The following is a 19595-nucleotide window of genomic DNA, read 5'->3' on the forward strand; positions in this document are numbered from 1 at the left end:
ACGGTCCCTTATTGCCAATAGCTCTGAAAATTTCTTGCATCTCAATGCCGTGGAAAGCCAGAGCACAGATGGAATGACAAAGCTTTGTTCTCTAACCCTCTCCCTCCCTTTGTCTGCTGGGAAGAGGGACCTAGTTGTCGGAAACTATATGTGGCCATTTTGGGAGATAAAAATTTGTAAGATGTACTTGTTATAGTTTTCTTTGTTTTCCACTCTGGCACAAGACTACATCTTCAACTTCAAATTTGGAAAGTGTACTTCTAAAAACAGAGAAGTTTAGGAGCGCTGCACCAATAGCTTTATATATTTTAAACTCTTTTACATGTGACTTTGTTGCTTCCAGTTAATTAACAGTGCAGCAATTTTTTGTTCAGAAATACCAATTTGTTATTGCAAGTTCAAGCTCGTCTTATTTTAATAATGCATTCAAAATTGCTGTGTATTGAATATCCACTGAAGCATTTTTGCCCATTTTATGACACAGAAGAGAAACGTATGCACAAAAACAGACAAGTTTCAGAATTATATGCACGTCGAGGACAGAAAGATTTGATTAATGGCCTTTATAAAGTTGCTGAACTCACAAAAAAACGGCTTCCAGGTGACATTGCTGCTAAAATGAGATGGGTTGAGCGAGCTGTGGCTTTTTTCTTTGGATCAAAGGAGGATCAGATGCTAAGAGGCATAGGTCAAGTGGACAGCAGGAGAACTTTTCCCGGAGCAGAAAGAGGGGACATGATTTGGAGGCAATTCGGGTGAATTTCAGAGATAATTTTTTTTGATAAGGGCGGGTGAGTTGAGGCAGATACACTAGGGTCATTGAAAACCTTAATCACATGGATTAAAGAAACATGGAAGGCTATGTAGGGGAAAAGGGTTCAAGATTAGGTTAAAAGGTCAGTACTGCATTGTGAGCTGAAGGGCTTGTTTAGTGCTGTACTGTTCTATGTTCTAAATCAGGCTCCATTTTTGAAACAATGTGCATATCTCCACTGACCCTACTAAGTTTGTTCTCAACATCAGCGATTCATTTCTTGTCAAATGCAAAACAAAATATTGTGGATATTAGACACATGTAATAAAATCAGAAGTTGTTGGAAAGGCTTAGCTGTTCAGGCAGCATTCATCGGAAGAGAATCCCGTTTATAGAAGTATCCGTGACCAGGAATGTCAACTCTATTTGAAAAGTCTGTCAATATTCAGTGTTATGGTATTTAGTGATGTTGATTCAGAGGAAATTGATGTATCAGGTAAAGAAATTCTCATGCCATTGACATGGAACAGATGAAAACCTAGTTTTTTTAAAACATTCTTCCATAAACAAATATATTTTTTAAAAATCTAGGAAGGAGTCAGGTCCATGCCAGTGGGGTGAGAATTCACCAAACCATTCCTGAATGTCATTGTCCATTATTTATCATCCCTCCTGAAATGAAATTGTAAAAGTCAACCATAGAGTTGATCCTGGATATATATATATATATATATAAATCAAGACGTGAATGAACTTTATTGATTTTTTAAATAACATTCCAATATTTTAAATTGTGAATTTTAAAATTTAAGTTTCCCAGCTGTCATAGTGGGACTTGAACTCCTGAATCATAATCAATATCTGGGCCTTTGGATACTAGTCTGGCTGGTCATATCCATTATTACACCACATCTGAGTTTATATTATCCTTTTAAATTTTATACTTTCGGTCACACATGTCCTTATTTTCTAATCTTCTAGTCTCAACATAAATCTCTGTTTTTTATTTATTGTATTTTATTTTATTTAGAGATACTGCTCAGTGTAAGCATTTCTGACCCTTTAAGCCATGTTGCCCCAGCAACCCCAATTAACCCTAACCAATCATGAGATAATTTACAATGACCAATTCACCTACATCTTTGGAAGGTGAGATAAAAGTGGTGTAACCTGCATTCCAAAGGGACGACAGACAGAGACTGCTTACAGAGGATGCCAGAACTGAACTCGAAACTTGGACATCCTGAGCTGTAATAGCGTCGCACTAACTGCTATGCTGTCGTGGCGCATAGTATTTATCTTGTATAAGCAATGTCATCATTTCTGGTTTGAAAGGTTTGCTTTGATGTAGGACATTTCACGGCTTCTGATTAGCTAAAGCACTTTGCAGCCCTTGGACAGCACTTGATGTTGTCATGTAATAACATCAGTTTGCATACAACAGCTCCCTACCAACACCAGTATGATAATATCGGTGAGATTGACTGAGAGATAATTATCACGAGCATTTCAGATCATTTCCTTTCTCTTCTCCATTTTAGTGTCAAACCAATAGATTATTTTATGATTGAGAGGATATGTGCTCTCTTGGTTTAAACCCCTGTACAGAGAGAGTGTCTCAGACAGTGCACCATGTCTTCACTACTGCTCTAAAATATCTGCACTGACTTTATGCTCAAGTCAATGAAGCGGAACTTGAATCAATGATCTTAGGGTTCCAAGAATGATAGTTTTGACTCAGAGCTGATTCTAAAACATTGGTTGATTTTGGACAACTCTAGTTTTGTGCAACACACAAAAAATTCTGGAGGAGCACAGCAGGTTAGACAGCATCTATGGAAATGAATAAACAACCAATGCTTTGGGCTAAGACCTATCATCAGGACTGGGAAGGAAGGGAAAGCTGCCAAAGTAAAAAGGGTGGGGGGGGGAATGGAGGACTACCTGGAAAGGGATGGTTGAAGCCTGATGGTTGGGAAAAGCAAAGCGATGAAGAGGAAATAATCTGATCAGAGAGAAGAGTAGAGAGAGGGAAGAAGGAGGGATCCAGCAGAATGTTGTCCTCCTTTCCCCCCCCCACCTTATTATTCAGCCATCTTTCACCTTCTTTTCCAGAAGAATGGTCTCAGCCCCAAATGTTGACTCTCTATTTCCCTCCATAGATGCTACCTCATCTGCTGAGTTCCTCCACCATTTTGTGTGCGCTGCATTGGATTTCCAGCATCTGCAGAATCTCTTGTGCCTAGGTTTGTCCTTTGACAGCTAAACAGTTATTTTTCATGTATCACATTTGTACTAGTTACATTAACCATGATTGCCTTCAAATTGAATACAAGATACTGAAATCATTTCCATGTCCAGACACTGCTGCTAATTTTTAATCTTGTAGCATTTGTCTGATTCATTAATAATCCAAAGGCAATAGATTATGGAGGCTCAGCATGTAATTATATCTGAAAAGAAATGAATCCCCTGATTGGAAGGAGAGCACTGGGGAATCAAATATATTTTTTTAAGATTGGGAACTGTGACCACTTTGGCCACCAGTTACATTCCAGTGGGTTGTGAGCAGTACTTGTGTTCCATTCTCAAGGGAAATGGAAGTTCAATGTATTAGTTAAAGTAATTGCAGTTTACCCATTTGTGTATTAGAGTAATAGAATTTTTTTTTGAGAAGAAGAGGAAATATTGCAAATGTTTCCTAATATATAGAAAGAGAAACATCTCATTTCTTTTTTCAGGGTGCAGACCCCCTAATTAGAATTGGATGTAGATCTATTATATAGCATTCTCATTTATTTACATGTTAACAAATAAGCATAAACAAATTCTGAATCCAGTATTTTTCTCTCTATTATTACTGTTTAATTTAATAAGCAGACTTATTTTTCTCCCTATGCTAATGAAGTGGTAAAAACTTGAACTTGATATATTCAATTCCTTTACTAAAGCATTAATATGTTTCTTATTAATATTATAGAAGAGTTGCATGTTTTAAAATGATCCTTCTCCATAGAATTGTGAGTTTTTAATTTCAAATTTACCATCGTTTTGTCCAAAAAAGGTTATATTTGCCAAGTTGCACAATAAATGTACAATTCTCTTTCACATGTTGTCACTTCCAGTGCATTTCACCCTATAGCAGAAAATATGCCATTCACAGTGTAAAGAAATTCAGAATAATTTCACAAATGTGTGCAACAAATAATCATTGGTAGCAAGACACTTTCCAAAGATTCACCGGTGCTAATATTTCCTGAAGCAATTACATGAAATTTTGCAATGTCTTTCATAATCAGGTTCATTTATTCCTTTTTTAACTTAGTATTTGATCATGTTTTATTTAAAGAAAGAAGAAAAATACAAGACATGTATGTTAATTCTAATCTCCAGAGTGTCACTTTTCCAACAGTTAATTAAGCACTTGCTTTTATAATCATATTCCGTGGAACATTCCCCTGCTTGCTGAGCTTTTCTGCTTCAATACGCTTCTGAATCAGAATAAAATCAGCAATCCAGTAATCATTTTGTTGTAGTTATTGTCTAATTCCCTTCTCTGTCAAAGGAAAGTACTCTCCCCAGCAATTTCTTCAGTTAGCAGAGAAAAAAATACCCCTTACTCTCAAGGCTTGACCAGAAGTGTCGACGAGGAAACTCTTTCAACCCAGTTTAATTACTTCAGAGAAACTCCAGGAGAGGAATTTATCGTTCCCACTGCATAACATAACTATCTGTGCACTGAACTTCAGAAGGGATAGAATCAGGTTTATTATCACCGGCATGTGACGTGAAATTTGTTAACTTAGCAGCAGCAGTTCAATGCAATACATCATCTAGAAGAGAAAAATATAATAATAAAAACGTAACTCAGTTACAGTTTACGTATGTTGAAGAGATTTTTTAAAAAGTGGAAAAACAGAAATACTGTATATTAAAAAAAGTGAGGTAGTGTTCCAGGGTTCAATGTCCACTTAGGAATCGGATGGCAGAAGGGAAGAAGCTGTTCCTGAATCACTGAGTGTGTGCCTTCAGGCTTCTGTACCTCCTACCTGACGGTAACAGTGAGAAAAGGGCATGCCCTGGACATTGCCTTTCTGAGACACTGCTCCCTGAAGATGTCCTGGGTACTTTGTAGGCTAGTGCCCAAGATGAAGCTGACTAGATTTACAACCTCCTGCAGCTTCTTTCAGACCTGTGCAGTAGCCCCTCCATACCAGACAGTGATGCAGCCTGTCAGAATGCTCTCCACAGTACAACTATAGAAGTTTTTGAGTGTATTTGTTGACATGCCAAATCTCTCCAAACTCCTAATAAAGTATAGCTGCTGTCTTGTCTTCTTTATGACTTCATCAATATGTTGGGACCAGGTTAGATCCTCAGAGATCTTGACACCCAGGAACTCAAAGCTGCTCACTCTCTCCACTTCTGATTCCTCTATGAGGATGGGTATGTGTTACTTCATTTTACCCTTCTTGAAGTCCACAATCAGCTCTTTTGTCTTACTGACTGAGTGCCAGGTTGTTGCTGAGACACCACTCCACTAGCTGGCATATCTCATTCCTGTACACTCTTTCATCTCCATCTGAGATTCTACCAATAATGGTTGTATCATCAGCAAATTTGTAGATGGTGTTTGAGCTATGCCTAGCCACACAGTCAATAGACAATAGACAATAGGTGCAGAAGTAGACCATTCGGCCCTTCGAGCCTGCTGCGCCATTCTGAGATCATGGCTGATCAATTCCTATCAATACCCGGTTCCTGCCTTGCCCCCATATCCCTTGATTCCCCTATCCATAATATACCTATCTAGCTCCTTCTTGAAAGCATCCATAGAATTGGCCTCCACTACCTTCCGAGGCAGTGCATTCCAGACCCCCACAACTCTCTGGGAGAAGAAGTTTTTCCTTAAGTCTGTCCTAAATGACCTACCCCTTATTCTCAAACCATGCCCTCTGGTACTGGACTCTCCCAGCATCTGGAACCTATTTCCTGCCTATATCTTGTCCAATCCCTTAATAATCTTATATGTTTCAATCAGATCCCCCTCAATCTCCTTAATTCCAGCGTGTACAAGCCCAGTCTCTCTAACCTCTCTGCATAAGACAGTCCAGACATCCCAGGAATTAACCTCGTGAATCTACGCTGCACTTCCTCTACAGCCAGGATGTCCTTCCTTAACCCTGGAGACCAAAACTGTACACAATACTCCAGGTGTGGTCTCACCAGGGCTCTGTACAAATGCAAGAGGTTTCCTTGCTCTTGTACTCAATTCCCATTGTAATAAAGGCCAACATTCCATTAGCCTTCTTCACTGCCTGCTGCACTTGCTCATTCACCTTCAGTGACTGATGAACAAGGACTCCTAGATCTCTTTGTATTTCACCCTTACCTAACTCTACACCGTTCAGATAATAATCTGCCTTCATGTTCTTACTCCCAAAGTGGATAACCTCACACTTATTCACATTAAACGCCATCTGCCAAGTATCCGCCCACTCACTCAGCCTATCCAAGTCACCCTGAATTCTCCTAACATCCTCATCATATGTCAATGTCACACTGCCACCCAGCTTAGTATCATCAGCAAATTTGCTGATGTTATTCTCAATGCCTTCATCCAAATTGTTAACGTAAATGGTAAACAGCTGTGGTCCCAATACCGAGCCCTGTGGCACCCCACTAGTCACCACCAGCCATTCCGAGAAACACCCATTCACCATTACCCTTTGCTTTCTATCTGCCAACCAGTTTTCTATCCATGTCAATGCCTTCCCTGCGATGCCATGAGCTTTGATTTTACCCACCAATCTTCTATGTGGGACCTTATCAAATGCCTTCTGAAAATCGAGGTACACTACATCCACTGGATCTCCCTTGACTAACTTCCTGGTTACATCGTAGAAAAACTCCAACAGATTAGCCAAGCATGATTTGCCCTTGGTAAATCCATGCTGGCTCGGCCCAATCCTATCACTGCTATCTAGATATGCCACTATTTCATCCTTAATAATGGACTCTAGCATCTTTCCCACCACCGATGTCAGGCTGACAGGTCGATAGTTCTCTGTTTTCTCCCTCCCTCCTTTCTTAAAAAGTGGGATAACATTAGCCATTCTCCAATCCTCAGGAACTGATCCTGAATCTAAGGAACATTGGAAAATGATTACCAGTGCATTCGCAATTTCCAGGGCCATCTCCTTTAGTACCCTAGGATGCAGACCATCTGGACCTGGGGATTTGTCAGCCTTCAGTCCCATCAGTCTTCTCATCACCGTTTCCTTCCTAATGTCAATCTGTTTCATTTCCTCTGTTACACTATGTCCTTGGCCCACCCATACATCTGGGAGATTGCTTGTGTCTTCCTTAGTGAAAACAGATCTAAAGTACTCATTAAATTCTTCTGCCATTTCTCTGTTTCCCATAACAATTTCACCCAATTCATTCTTCAAGGGCCCAACATTGTTCTTAACTATCTTCTTTCTCTTCACATACCTAAAAAAGCTTTTGCTATCTTCCTTTATATTCCTGGCTAGCTTGTGTTCGTACCTCATTTTTACTCCCCGTATTGTCTTTTTAGTTAAGTTCTGTTGTTCCTTAAAAACTTCACAATCATCTGCCCTCCCACTCACCTTAACTCTGTCATATTTCCTTTTTTTTAATGCTATGCAGTCTCTGACTTCCTTTGTCAACCACTGAGGCCCCTTTCCCCCTTTGAATCCTTCTTTCTCTGGGGGATGAACTGATTTTGCACCTTGTGCATTATTCCCAAGAATACCTGCCATTGCTGTTCCACTGTCTTTTCTGCTAGGCTATCCGTGCAGTCAACTTTGGCCAGTTCCTCCCTCATGGCTCCATAGTTTCCCCTGTTCAACTGCAACACTGACATCTCCGAGCTTCCCTTATCCTTCTCAAATTGCAGATAAAAGCTTATCATATTGTGATCACTACCTCCTAATGGCTCCTTTACTGCAAGATTGCTTATCAAATCCTGTTCATTACATAACACTAAATCCAGAATAGTCTTGTCCCTGGTCAGCTCTTGTCCCTGGTCAGCTCTTCCAAGAATGCATCCCGTAGGTACTCTACAAACTCCCTATCCTGAGGTCCAGCACCGATCTGATTCTCCCAGTTCACCTGCATGTTGAAATCCCCCGTAACTACTGCGACATTACCTTTGCCACATGCCAATGTTGACTTCCTATTCAACTTGCACCCAATATCCATGCTACTGTTTGGTGGCTTGTAGACAACGCCCATTTGGGTCCTTTTGCCCTTACTGTTCCTCAGTTCTATCCACACAGACTCTACTTCTCCTGATCCTATGTCCCCCTTGCAAAGGACTGAATCTCATTCCTCACCAACAGGGCCACCCCACCCCCTCTGCCCACATTTCTGTCCCTACGATAGCATGTATACCCTTGTACATTTCCCAGGTCTGATCTCCCTGCAGCCATGTCTCCGTTATCCCAACAACATCATAGTTACCCATTTGCACCTGGGCTTCAAGTTCATCTGCCTTAATCCTGACACTTCGTGCATTCAGATATAGAATTTTTAACCAGTTTCTCCTCTCTCTGTTTGAATTGCTGCCTATTGTGCTTAACCCAGCTCCCCGAACTCCCATGGGTATAGAGAGAGTACAGCAGTGGGCTAAGCACACACCCGAGGTGCACCAGTGTTGATCATCAGCGAGGAGTATATGTTATCACCAATCCACACAGATTGTGGTCTTCCGATTAGGAAGTCGAGAATCGAACTTATGAATCAGGATTGTGGGAGTGATGGTATTAAGTGCTGAGCTATAGTTGATGAACAGCATCCTGACGTAGGTGTTTGTGTTGTTCAGGTGGTCTAAAACCGAGTGGAGAGCCATTGAGATTGCGTTGGCCATTGACCTATTGTGGCGATAGGCAAATTGCAATGAGTCCAGGTCCTTGCTGAGGCAGGAGTTCAGTCTAGTCCTGACCAACCTCTCAAAACATTTTATCACTGTCAATGTGAGTGCAACCGGGCGATAGTCATTAAGGTAGCCCACATTATTCTTCTTAGGCACTGATATAGTCTTTGCCTTTTTGAGGCAAGTAGGCAATGTGTGCTGAATATTAAGATGTCTGCTTTTACAGCTGCTAACTAAGCATTTCCATCATAGCTGCATTAAAAAATTTCCAAGATTTTTGCTTCCAATCTCTATCTGAGAATCCATTCTTGGCTTTATTCCTCTCTGTGAAGTAGAACCTTCTGTTTTCAGCCTTATGTGCATCTATTAGCAGTTCAAATCTAGGCCCATTGCCCTATTTCGAAAACTTAAGTAATGCTTCAGATTAATTTATTTCATATTCTTATCTATCATGTACTCTACGTCTCTGAAAACATTAGGTGTTTTCATTACAGGCTAAAAATCTTCATTTCTCTCCAGTCTCTTTCCATAACGTTAATTTGAACCTCCAGGTTTCAGTTTCACAGCTCTTCACTGTTTATAAAGCTTGAATATCTCCTTTAGAGTTAGTAATGGAAACATACTCTGGCCCAACTAATCTATGCCAACTTCAGCATGCTCTCTGCTTGTTGCATTTGCCTATGTTTTTCTCATAACCCATTAAGCCCCTCCCCTCCATGTACCTATCCAAATACCTCTTAAATGTTGCAATTGTACCCACCCCTGGAAGCTCATTCCAGTGTACATTGACTTGAGCATAAAGAAGTTACTGCTCTTAAATCCCTCTCGTCTTGTACCTTGCCCTCTTGTTTTGGAGCCCCCAACACTGGGAAAACAACAATGGTCTTTCACGTTATCCATATTCCTCATGATTTTATAAACTCTCAATGTGGTCATCCCTCATTCTCCTGCACTTGTGGCCAACCTTTCCCTACAACTCAGACCTTCCAGTCCAGGCAGCATCCTCGTAAATCTCTTCTGTACTACCTTCAGCTTGATCGTGACATTCCTTTAACAGGGTAACCAAAACTGTAGACAATACTTCCAGGAAGGCCCCTCCTTAATGCAATGACCCAATTGAAAGCCAGCATATGAAATAGCTCCTTCACCACCCTGTCTACTTGTGCAGTAGCTTTAAACAAACTGTGCATGTGTGCTCTTAGGTGCCTCTCTTCTACAACACTTGACAGTGCTCTGCCGGTAACTGTAAAAGTCTGACCCTGGTTTGACTGAAAAGTACCAGAAGAGGGCTGGTAGCATCATGAAGGATTTCACCTGTTTGTCCCACTCCCTTCAGGAAGGGAGCTACATGGTGTTACAAGAGTCACCCCTTGCAATAATGATCAGGGAAGCAGAGAGAATTTGTAATTACTGATAATTACCTTTATTGCCTCAACAGATGAACATGTGAGCTTACACAAACAAGTACCTGTGTGGACACCTACTAAGTTTCCCAACCTTCTATGAACAGAAAATGTAATACCAGTTTAAAAGGAACTTCTGGTGCTGGCCACATGTTCCTTGTAATATCGTTTCGAATCCCCATGTGTCCACAGAGCACCTCATATCTGCAATAGTTGGTCTCCTACAGAGTTAATTTCACCAGCATAATTGAAATGTCTGCTCTTATATTCATTTCTTACTAATTCAAATATTGCAATTCAGTGTCATTGGTTCTAGGGCATGTGTCTTCTGACCTTTAACACCTCTTTATTGGCTGTGCTCCAGGCCAGCATCCATTTAGTGCCCTCTTCCCAGCAAGTGACAATCGGTAATTTATGGCTCTTTATTCTCAATCAGTAACCAGCTTGAATCACGCAGAGCAGATACAGTCAAAAACCTGCATGTTATATTCAACCAAAGAGCACCTCACAAAGAAATTCTTATTTGGAAATGATTTCTAGTTCAGCAGATTACCCGAGGCATCATTGTGTTGAATGTAAAACACTGAATAAGTCAAGTGATTTTACCTCATAAGCTCACTCCTTTACCCAAGAAAACAATTCTGCCGTAGTCAAGCTTCATTCAGGCACCAATATTTCAGTAAGATTAAAAATTCCCTGCACACGCTAATACCCAGATACCAAAGTGACAATTTCTCTGATTCTCCTAACACTGATCCTACCCCTTTGTGTCACACTGGCTGATTTAGACTCTACATTTAGACTCTGGTGTAGTTCCAGCTGCTTGAAGTTGTGGGTAGTCAATTTTACATTATTCTTGTCATGTTAAATTAAACCTGTAACATGTGTAATTTCTGTTCTCCTTTCCAATTTCAAGTTTCAACCATAAATCATTTTAAGTCCCTGTTTTCTACTTGTTTTCTAGCCCATTCAATCCAGGCTGCTTATTGTCTTTGCACTCAAGCCATCCATCTTTTCTCCCCACCCAATTATATTTCAGGATACGGGAGGCAGGAACCAGCATGTTTTTGTCTTTTCCTTGACAAACTCACCTGATTCTCAGAATGACAGAATGAAAAGATTCCTCCTTGGTTAAAACTGTCACCATCTACTTGGAATAGATGTTCCAACCCCAAATCTTGCAAATCAGGATTACCATGTATATCGATTGTCAAGTCTACAAAATTGGGACCATCATGCACATCAACTGTTATGTATCAGTGATGATAATATTCCTGCTCCCCCTCATCAATGTCAACGGGTTGATGTGGTAGCATCCACATTATCTGGAGGAATCAGTAGGCTGCATGCTGATGGACTTGGACTTGCTTTGTCTATAATTTCATGGGGTCATGCAAACCTTGGATTTAAACATAAGGTGGGTTTCTGTATTCTAAACATCACTTTCTCCTGATCTGACTTCTACGGGATTGACTTTTGAGTCAAAGTTGGCTTTGCTCTGTTGCCTTTTCTTTCCTAATTAATGAGCTGCCACATAGAAACATAGAAAACCTACAGCATACCACAGGCCTTTCGGCCCACAAAGTTGTGCTGAACATGTCCCTACCTCAGAAATTACTATGCTTACCTATAGCCCTCTATTTCACTAAGCTCCAGGTACCTATCTAAAAGCCTCTTAAAAGACCCTACCGTATCCGCCTCCACCACCACTACCAGCAGCCCATTCCTCGCACTCACCATTCTCTGAGTAAAAAACTTACCCCTGAGATCTCCTCTGTACCTACTCCCCAGCACCTTAAACCTGTGTCCTCTTGTGACAAACATTTCAGCCCTGGGAAAAAGCCTCTGACTATCCGCACGATCAACGCCTCTCATTATCTTGTACACGTCTATCAGGTCACCTCTCATCCTCCATCACTCCAAGGAGAAAAGGCCGAGTTCACTGAATCTATTCTCATAAGGCATGCTCCCCAATCCGGGCAACATCCTTGTAAATCTCCTCTGCATCCGTTCTATGGCTTCCACAGCCTTCCTGTAGTGAGATGATCAGAACTGAGCACAGTACTCCAAGTGGGGTCTGACCAGGGTCCTATATAGCTGCAACATTACCTCTCGGCTCCTAAATTCAATTCCACTATTGATGAAGGCCAATACACCGTATGCCTTCTTAACCACAGAGTCAACCTGCGCAGCTGCTTTGAGTGTCCTATGGACTCAGGGCCCCAAGATCCCTCTGATCCTCCACACTGCCGAGAGTCTTACCATTAATACTATATTCTGCCATCATATTTGACCTACCAAAATGAACCACTTCACACTTATCTGGGTTGAACTCCATCTGCCACTTCTCAGTCCAATTCTGCACCCTATTAGTGTCCCACTGTAAGTTCTAACAGCCCTCCACACTATCCACAACACCTCCAACCTTTGTGTCATGAGCAAACTTACTAACCCATCCCTCCACTTCCACATCCAGGTCATTTATAAAAATCACGAAGAGTAACGGTCCCAGAACAGATCCCTGAGGCACACCACTGGTCACTGACCTCCATGCAGAATATGACCCATTTACAACCATTCTTTGCTTTCTGTGGGCAAGCCAGTTCTGGATCCACAAAGCAATGTTCCCTTGGATCCCATGCCTCCTTATTTTCTCAATAAGCCTTGCATGGGGTACCTTATCAAATGCCTTGCTGAAATCCATATACACTACATCTACTGCTCTTCCTTCATCAATGTGTTTAGTCACATCCTCAAAAATTGAATCAGACTTGTAAGGCACAACTTGCCCTTGACAAAGCCATGCTGACTATTCCTAATCGTATTATACCTCTCCAAATGTTCATAAATCCTGCCTCTCAGGATCTTCTCTACCAACTTACAAAGCTCTGAGGTAAGACTCACTGGTCTATAATTTCCTGGGCTATCTCTGCTCTCTTTCTTGAATAAAGGAACACATCCACAACCCTCCAATCCTCTGGAACCTCTCATGTCCCCATTGATGATGCAATGATCATCGTCATAGAATCAGCAATCTCCTCCCTCACCTCCCACAGTTGCCTGGGGTACATTTCGTTCGGTCCCGGTGACTTATCTAACTTGATGCCTTCCAAAAGCTCCAGCTCATCCTCCTTCTTAATATCTACATGCTCAAGCTTTTCAGCCTGCTGCAAGTCATCACTACAATCACTAAGATCCTTTTCCGTAGTGAATACTGAAGTAAAGTATTCATTAAGTATCTCTGCTGTTTCCTCCGGTTCCATACACACTTTCCCAATATCACACTTGATAGGTCCTATTCTTTCATGTCTCATCCTCTTGCTTTTCACATACTTGTAGAATGCCTTGGGGTTTTCCTTAATTCTGCCTGCCAAGGCCTTCTCATAGCCGCTTCTGGCTCTCCTCACTTCCTTCTTAAGCTCCTTCCTAGTAGCCTTATAATCTTCTAGATCTCTAGCTTGCTGAACCTTTTGTAAGCTTTTCCTTTCTTCTTGACTAGATTTATTATAGACTTTGTACACCATGGTTCCTGTACCCTACCATAACTTCCCTGTCTCATTGGAATTTACCTATACAGAACTCTACACAAATATCCCCTGAATATTTGCCACAGTTCTTCTATACTTTTCCCTGAGAACATCTGTCTCCAATTTAAGCCTCCAATTTCCTGCCTGATAGCCTCATAATTCCCCTTACTCCAATTAAGCGCTTTTCTAACTTGTCTGTTCCTATCTCTCTCCAATGCTACTGTAAAGGAGATAGAATTATGATCACTATCTCCAAAATGCTCTCCCACTGAGAGATCTGACACCTGACCAGGTTCATTTCCCAATACCAAATCAAGTACAGCCTCTCCTCTTGTAGGCTTATCTACATACTGTGTCAAGAAACCTTCCTGAACACACCTAACAAACTCCCCCCATCTAAACCCTTTGCTCTAGGGAGATGCAAATCGATATTTGGGAAATTAAAATCTCCTATCATGACAACTCTGTTACTATTACAACTTTTCAGGATCTGTTTCACTCTCTGCTGCTCAATATCTCTGTTACTATTGGGCAGCCTATAAAAAACATCCATTAAAGTTATTGACCCCTTCCCGTTCCTAACCTCCACCCACAGAGACTCCGTAGACAATCCCTCCATGGTGTCCACCTTTTCTGCAGCCATGACACTATCTCTGATCAACAGTGCCACACCCTCAACTCTTTTGCCTCCCTTCCTGTCCTTTCTGAAACATCTAAAACCCGGCACTTGAAGTAACCATTCCTGCCCCTGAGCCATCCAAGCCTCTGTAACGGCCACCACATCATATCTCCAAGTACTGATCCACGCTCTAAGCTCATCCGCTTTGTTCACAACACTCCTTGCATTAAAATTGACGCATCCCAAGCCTTTGGTCTGAGTGCATCCCTTCTCTATCACCTGCCTATCCTCCCTCTCGCTCTGTCTACAAGCTTTCTCTATTTGTGAGCCAACCTCCTCTTCCCCAGTCTCTTCAGTTCAGTTCCCACCCCCCAACAATTCTAGTTTAAACTCTCCTCAGTAGCCTTAGCAAACCTCCCTGCCAGGATATTGGTCACCCTGGGATTCAAGTGCAACCCATCCTTTTTGTACAGGTCATACCTGCCCCAAAAGGGGTCCCAATGATCCAGAAATCTGAATCCCTGGCCCTGCTACCATCCCTCAGCCACGCATTTATCCTCCTCCTCATCCTATTCCTATTCTCACTGTTGCGTGGCACAGGCAGTAATCCCGAGATTACTACCTTTGCGGTCCTGCTTCTCAACTTTCTTCCTAACTCCCTGTAGTCTGTTTTCAGGACCTCTTCCCTTTTCCTACCTATGTCATTGGTACCAATATGTACCATGATCTCTGGCTGTTCTCCCTGCACGATATCTTGGATGTGATCAGAAACATCCCGGACCCTGGCACCTGGGAGGCAAACTACCATCCGAGTTTCTTTCCTGCGTCCACAGAATTGCCTATCTGACCACCTGACACTACTGCCTTCCTCTTCCCTTCCCTACCTTTCTGAGCCACAGAGACAGACTCTGTGCCAGAGGCACGGCCACTGTTGCTCCCCCCAGGTAGGTTGTCCCCCCCAACTGTACTCAAACAGGAGTACTTATTGTCAAGGGGTATAGCCACAGGGGTACTCTCTAGTACCTGACTCTTCCCCTTCCCCATCCTGACAGTGACCCACTTGTCCGTCTCGTGTGGCCCCGGTGTGACCCCCTGTCTGTAACTCCTCTCTGTCACCTCCTCGCTCTCCCTGACTAGGCAAAGGTCACTGAGCTGCATCTCCAGTTCCCTAACTCGGTCCCTCAGGAGCTGCAGCTCAGCACATCGTGTGCAGATATGGCTGTCCAGGAGGCTGGGAGACTCCAGGACCCCCCACTTCTGACACTGAGCACAGAAGACCGGCCTCACACACATACTTCCTACCTCACCTCATCCCGTTACCGCCTACGCCCGTTGAGCCAAAGCCTTATCACTCTGCTACCTCTCCCTCCACTGCCTGCTGGATACAATGGTCTTCGTTTTAAACCTTTCATGCTCTACTGGCTGACGTCATGCACCTGTGCAGTCTCATCTCACTTTAACCCCGAGTTGTAAAAAACTCCCTTCTTTCCAAAAATCAGCAGTTCGCTCACAGCCTTCTTGCTCCAAATTATATTGGCCTTTCTCAGTACTTCTACCAATTATTGTACCCACTTTTTTGACACAATCACATTTAATTCTGGTTCTGACAAGTCAAACCCTAACAACTCTGAAAGCCCTCCCGTGTCTCTTCTGGTCATGAGTTCATATGGGGTGTAGCCCACTGATGATGCCACTGTATTCCTTATTATCATCAGTACATGAACAAAAATGCTTGCCCTGTTTTTCCATATTGTTGCATCATTCTGGCCATCATATTTTTTAAGGTTTGGTTCATCCTTTCCATAATTCCACTAGACTGTGCTCTATAGGGTATATGAAGTCTCTATTTGATCCCTGAAAGTGCCACGATATCGTGCATTATCTAGGCTGTACAATGTGTGCCTTGATGCGATTCTACAGTCTAATGTAATCCTCAGTGAGTGAAGACCCTTTCAAACAAAATGTTTGCTGAGGCTTTTCCTTCTTAATTGGTAAAGCTTCCACCCACTTAGTGAAAGGATCTACCACTACAAGATACTTGTACCCTCCTCGGGTGGGTGGCGAAGATCCAACATAATATATCTACACATTAGTCCAAGAGCCCTCCATAACCTTAACCTGTTGCTCCCTCTACCTTCTCATCTCCCCAATCTGTGGCTGCCATTCCTACCCATTTAAAGTGTCTTGTTGTGCTAACTCATCAGCCTTCTTATTCCCCTCAGGGGTAATTTAGACTGGGCTTTCACTTTTGTGACTCCATATTCTTCCCCCTTTGATTCTTCCACAACTGAGCAGAAAATGGGAGGGGCTTCCTATCAGTTGAAATCAACCCTCTTGCTTCTCACAGAGGCAAATGTTCTCTAAGGCTATTACAAACATACATACTATCAGAATGTATGACTGATCAGTGCAGAAAGCATTCTGGGTGTGCTAACCACATACCACAGCTGCCACTTCTGCTGCTTGTGCACTCTTGGTGTTGGATAATTTTAAAGCTATTCTTTACCTTTCCTGGCCATCTTCATCCTCTACATAAATACTGCACCCAATTCTCCTCTCACCCATCTGTACTGATGAGGAGTCATCTATAAAAATCTAAAATAGGGTTTTTCCCTTCGTGTGTGAATTTGTTGAATTAGTTCTTGGGTATTGCTTTCTAATCTCATTTCACCCCCCCCCCCTTATTATTTTAAATGGTCCCTTCGGATCATTTAATAATCATTATTAGGGCATATAATAGAGCAGAAATTAATGAGAAGTTAGAGGATTGGGAAGTTTTTAAAATCCAACAGAAGACAAACTTTTTTAGATTTGTTTTTACAAGACTGTTTAATGTCTTTTTCACAGTTAATGGATAAATATGATATCTCTGATACACATTTTTTCAGGTATTTACAGGTTAGGAAGTTCTTACATGATTTTTTACCAAATTATCCCTTGGCCTGCTCTTCAAATTTGGTTTATGCTATTTTTCAGTTTAAACCTTTTCAAAAAGGATTAATAACTATCATTTATAAACAGTTAATGAATGCTCGCATGTCGCCTAATGATAGGGTTCCATGCTCCTGGGAAGTAGAACTTCAACATTCACTTTCAGATAATCAATGAAGTAAAATTTATTATTTAGTCAATAATTCATCTATCTGTGCACAGCATATCTTAATTCAGTTTAAGGTAGTACATAGGGCCTATATGTCCAAACATAAATTGGTGTATATTTTTCCAAATATAAGCCCTATTTGTGACAGATGTAATGCAGAAATGGCTACTCTAACTCATATGTTTTGGTCATGTGTAAGTTTAAATAATTTTTGGAGAGATGTGTTTGGAATATTATCTAAAGTTAAAGATATGGATGTTCAACCTAATCCACTTACAGCAATTTTTGGGATTATTCCAGAGGAAGCAAGCAAAGTGTCTGCTTCTGCCCAACATGTGATAGCTTTTTCAACTTTATTGGCCAGGAAAGCTATTATGCTGCATTGGAAAGAATCTAACCCGCCTACTGTTTTCTATTGGCTCTCCTCCATTATGTCATGTCTAAGCTTGGAGAAAATTAGAAGCCGGACATTTGATACATCCTTTAATTTTGAACAAATCTGGCGACCTTTTATTCAATATTTTCATGATTTAATTTATTTTTATTAATTTATTTTTCTTTATTCTCTTTGGGGAAACTCCTTATCCATGAAGGTTCGGAGATGACTGGAAGGATGTGTTTCTTTTTCTCTCTCTGTTTTTTTCTAATTTTATCCTCAATTGGACTGCCCAATTTTTCTTTTTCTTTTCTTTTTCTTTCCTTTTTTTCTCTTTCTTTTTTTTTGTTTTTTGTTTTAGTCTAGTTAGTGGTTTTTTTTTTCCTTATCAACAAAATTTCCAATCTTTTTCTTATGATTGTTATGAGGAGTTGTAGTTTTTTTTTTGTCCATTGCATATATAACAGCATAATATTTTACTTATTTGATTTTGATGTTATATACTTTTTGTTTTTACTGTTGCTGTTTATATGTCCTTTATATTATGTACTTGTTAAGCTGCTCTTCCGATTTGTATATTTTTTATTTGGAGATCAATAAAAAAGATTGAAAAATGAGAAGACAAATAAAAGGTCATTAATAAGGTAAAAATGGAATACCAAAGTAAGCCTCCTAATAATATTACAGAGAAGGCCAGAAGTCTCTTCAGATGCATGCAGTATAAAAGAGAGGCAAGAGTGGATATTGGACCACTGGAAAATGACACTGAAAAGCTAGTAATGGGGAACAACAAAATGCTGGGTGAACTGAATAAATATTTTGCATCAAACACAAGGAAATCTGCAGATGCTGGAAATTCAAACAACAACACACACAAAGTGCTGGTGGAACACAGCAGGCCAGACAGCATCTATAGAGAGAAGTGCTGTTGACGTTTTGGGCCGAGACCCTTTGTCAGGACTAACGGAAAGGAAAGATAGTAAGAGATTTGAAAGTAGTGGGGGGAGGGGGAAATGGGAAATGACAGGAGAAGACCGGAGGGGGTGGGGTGAAGCGCTGGAAAGGTGATTGACGAAAGTGATACCGAGCTGGAGAAGGGAAAGGATCATGGGACGGGAGGCCTCAGGAGAAAGAAAGGAGGGGGGGAGCACCAGAGGGAGATGGAGAACAGGCAAACAACTAAATATGTCAGGGATGGGGTAAGAAGGGGAGGAGGGGCATTAACAGAAGTTAGAGAAGTCAATGTTCATGCCATCAGGTTGGAGGCTACCTAGCCGGTATATAAGGTGTTGTTCCTCCAACCTGAGTTTGGATTCATTTTGACAATAGAGGAGGCCATGGATAGACATATCAGAATAGGAATGGGACGTGGAATTAAAATGTGTGGCCACTGGGAGATCCTGCTTTTTCTGGCGGACCGAGCATAGGTGTTCAGCGAAATGGTCTCCCAGTCTGCGTCAGGTCTCACCAATATATAAAAGGCCACACCAGGAGCACCGGACGCAGTATACCACACCAGCCGACTCACAGGTGAAGTGTCGCCTCACATGGAAGGACTGTCTGGGGCCCTGAATGGTGGTGAGGGAGGAAGTGTAAGAGCAGGTGTAGCACTTGTTCCATTTACAAGGATAAGTGCCAGGAGGGAGATCGGTGGGAAGGGATGGGGTGGACGAGTGGACAAGGGAGTCGCGTAGGGAGCGATCCCTGCGAAAAGCAGAAAGAGGGGGAAGGAAAAATGTGTTTGGTAGTGGAATCGCGTTGGAGGTGGCAGAAGTGATAGAGAATTATACGTTGGGCCTGGAGGCTGGTGGGGTGGTAGGTAAGGACAAGGGGAACCCTATCCTGAGTGGGGTGGCAGGTGGGTGGGGTGAGGGCAGATGTGTGGGAAATGGAAGAGATGCATTTGAGAGCAGAGT

At 41.8% G+C, this 19595-nt stretch overlaps 1 protein-coding gene across 3 annotated transcripts in view; it reads left to right on the forward strand.

The window, feature by feature from the left end:
* Positions 1-19595, forward strand: part of LOC132378043 (kelch domain-containing protein 8B-like) — a 179215-nt gene that overhangs the window by 129124 nt on the left and 30496 nt on the right. Inside the window, exon 5 of one of the 3 annotated variants that reach the window (XM_059944687.1) lies at positions 2917-3000. The exons of the other annotated variants lie outside the window; for them this stretch is intronic. Coding sequence (XP_059800670.1) covers positions 2917-3000 — 84 coding nt within the window. The remainder of the gene's footprint in view (positions 1-2916; positions 3001-19595) is intronic. 3 annotated transcript variants of the gene reach the window in all.

The sequence above is a fragment of the Hypanus sabinus genome, chromosome 19, assembly GCF_030144855.1.
Source record: "Hypanus sabinus isolate sHypSab1 chromosome 19, sHypSab1.hap1, whole genome shotgun sequence".
NCBI lineage: Eukaryota > Metazoa > Chordata > Chondrichthyes > Myliobatiformes > Dasyatidae > Hypanus > Hypanus sabinus.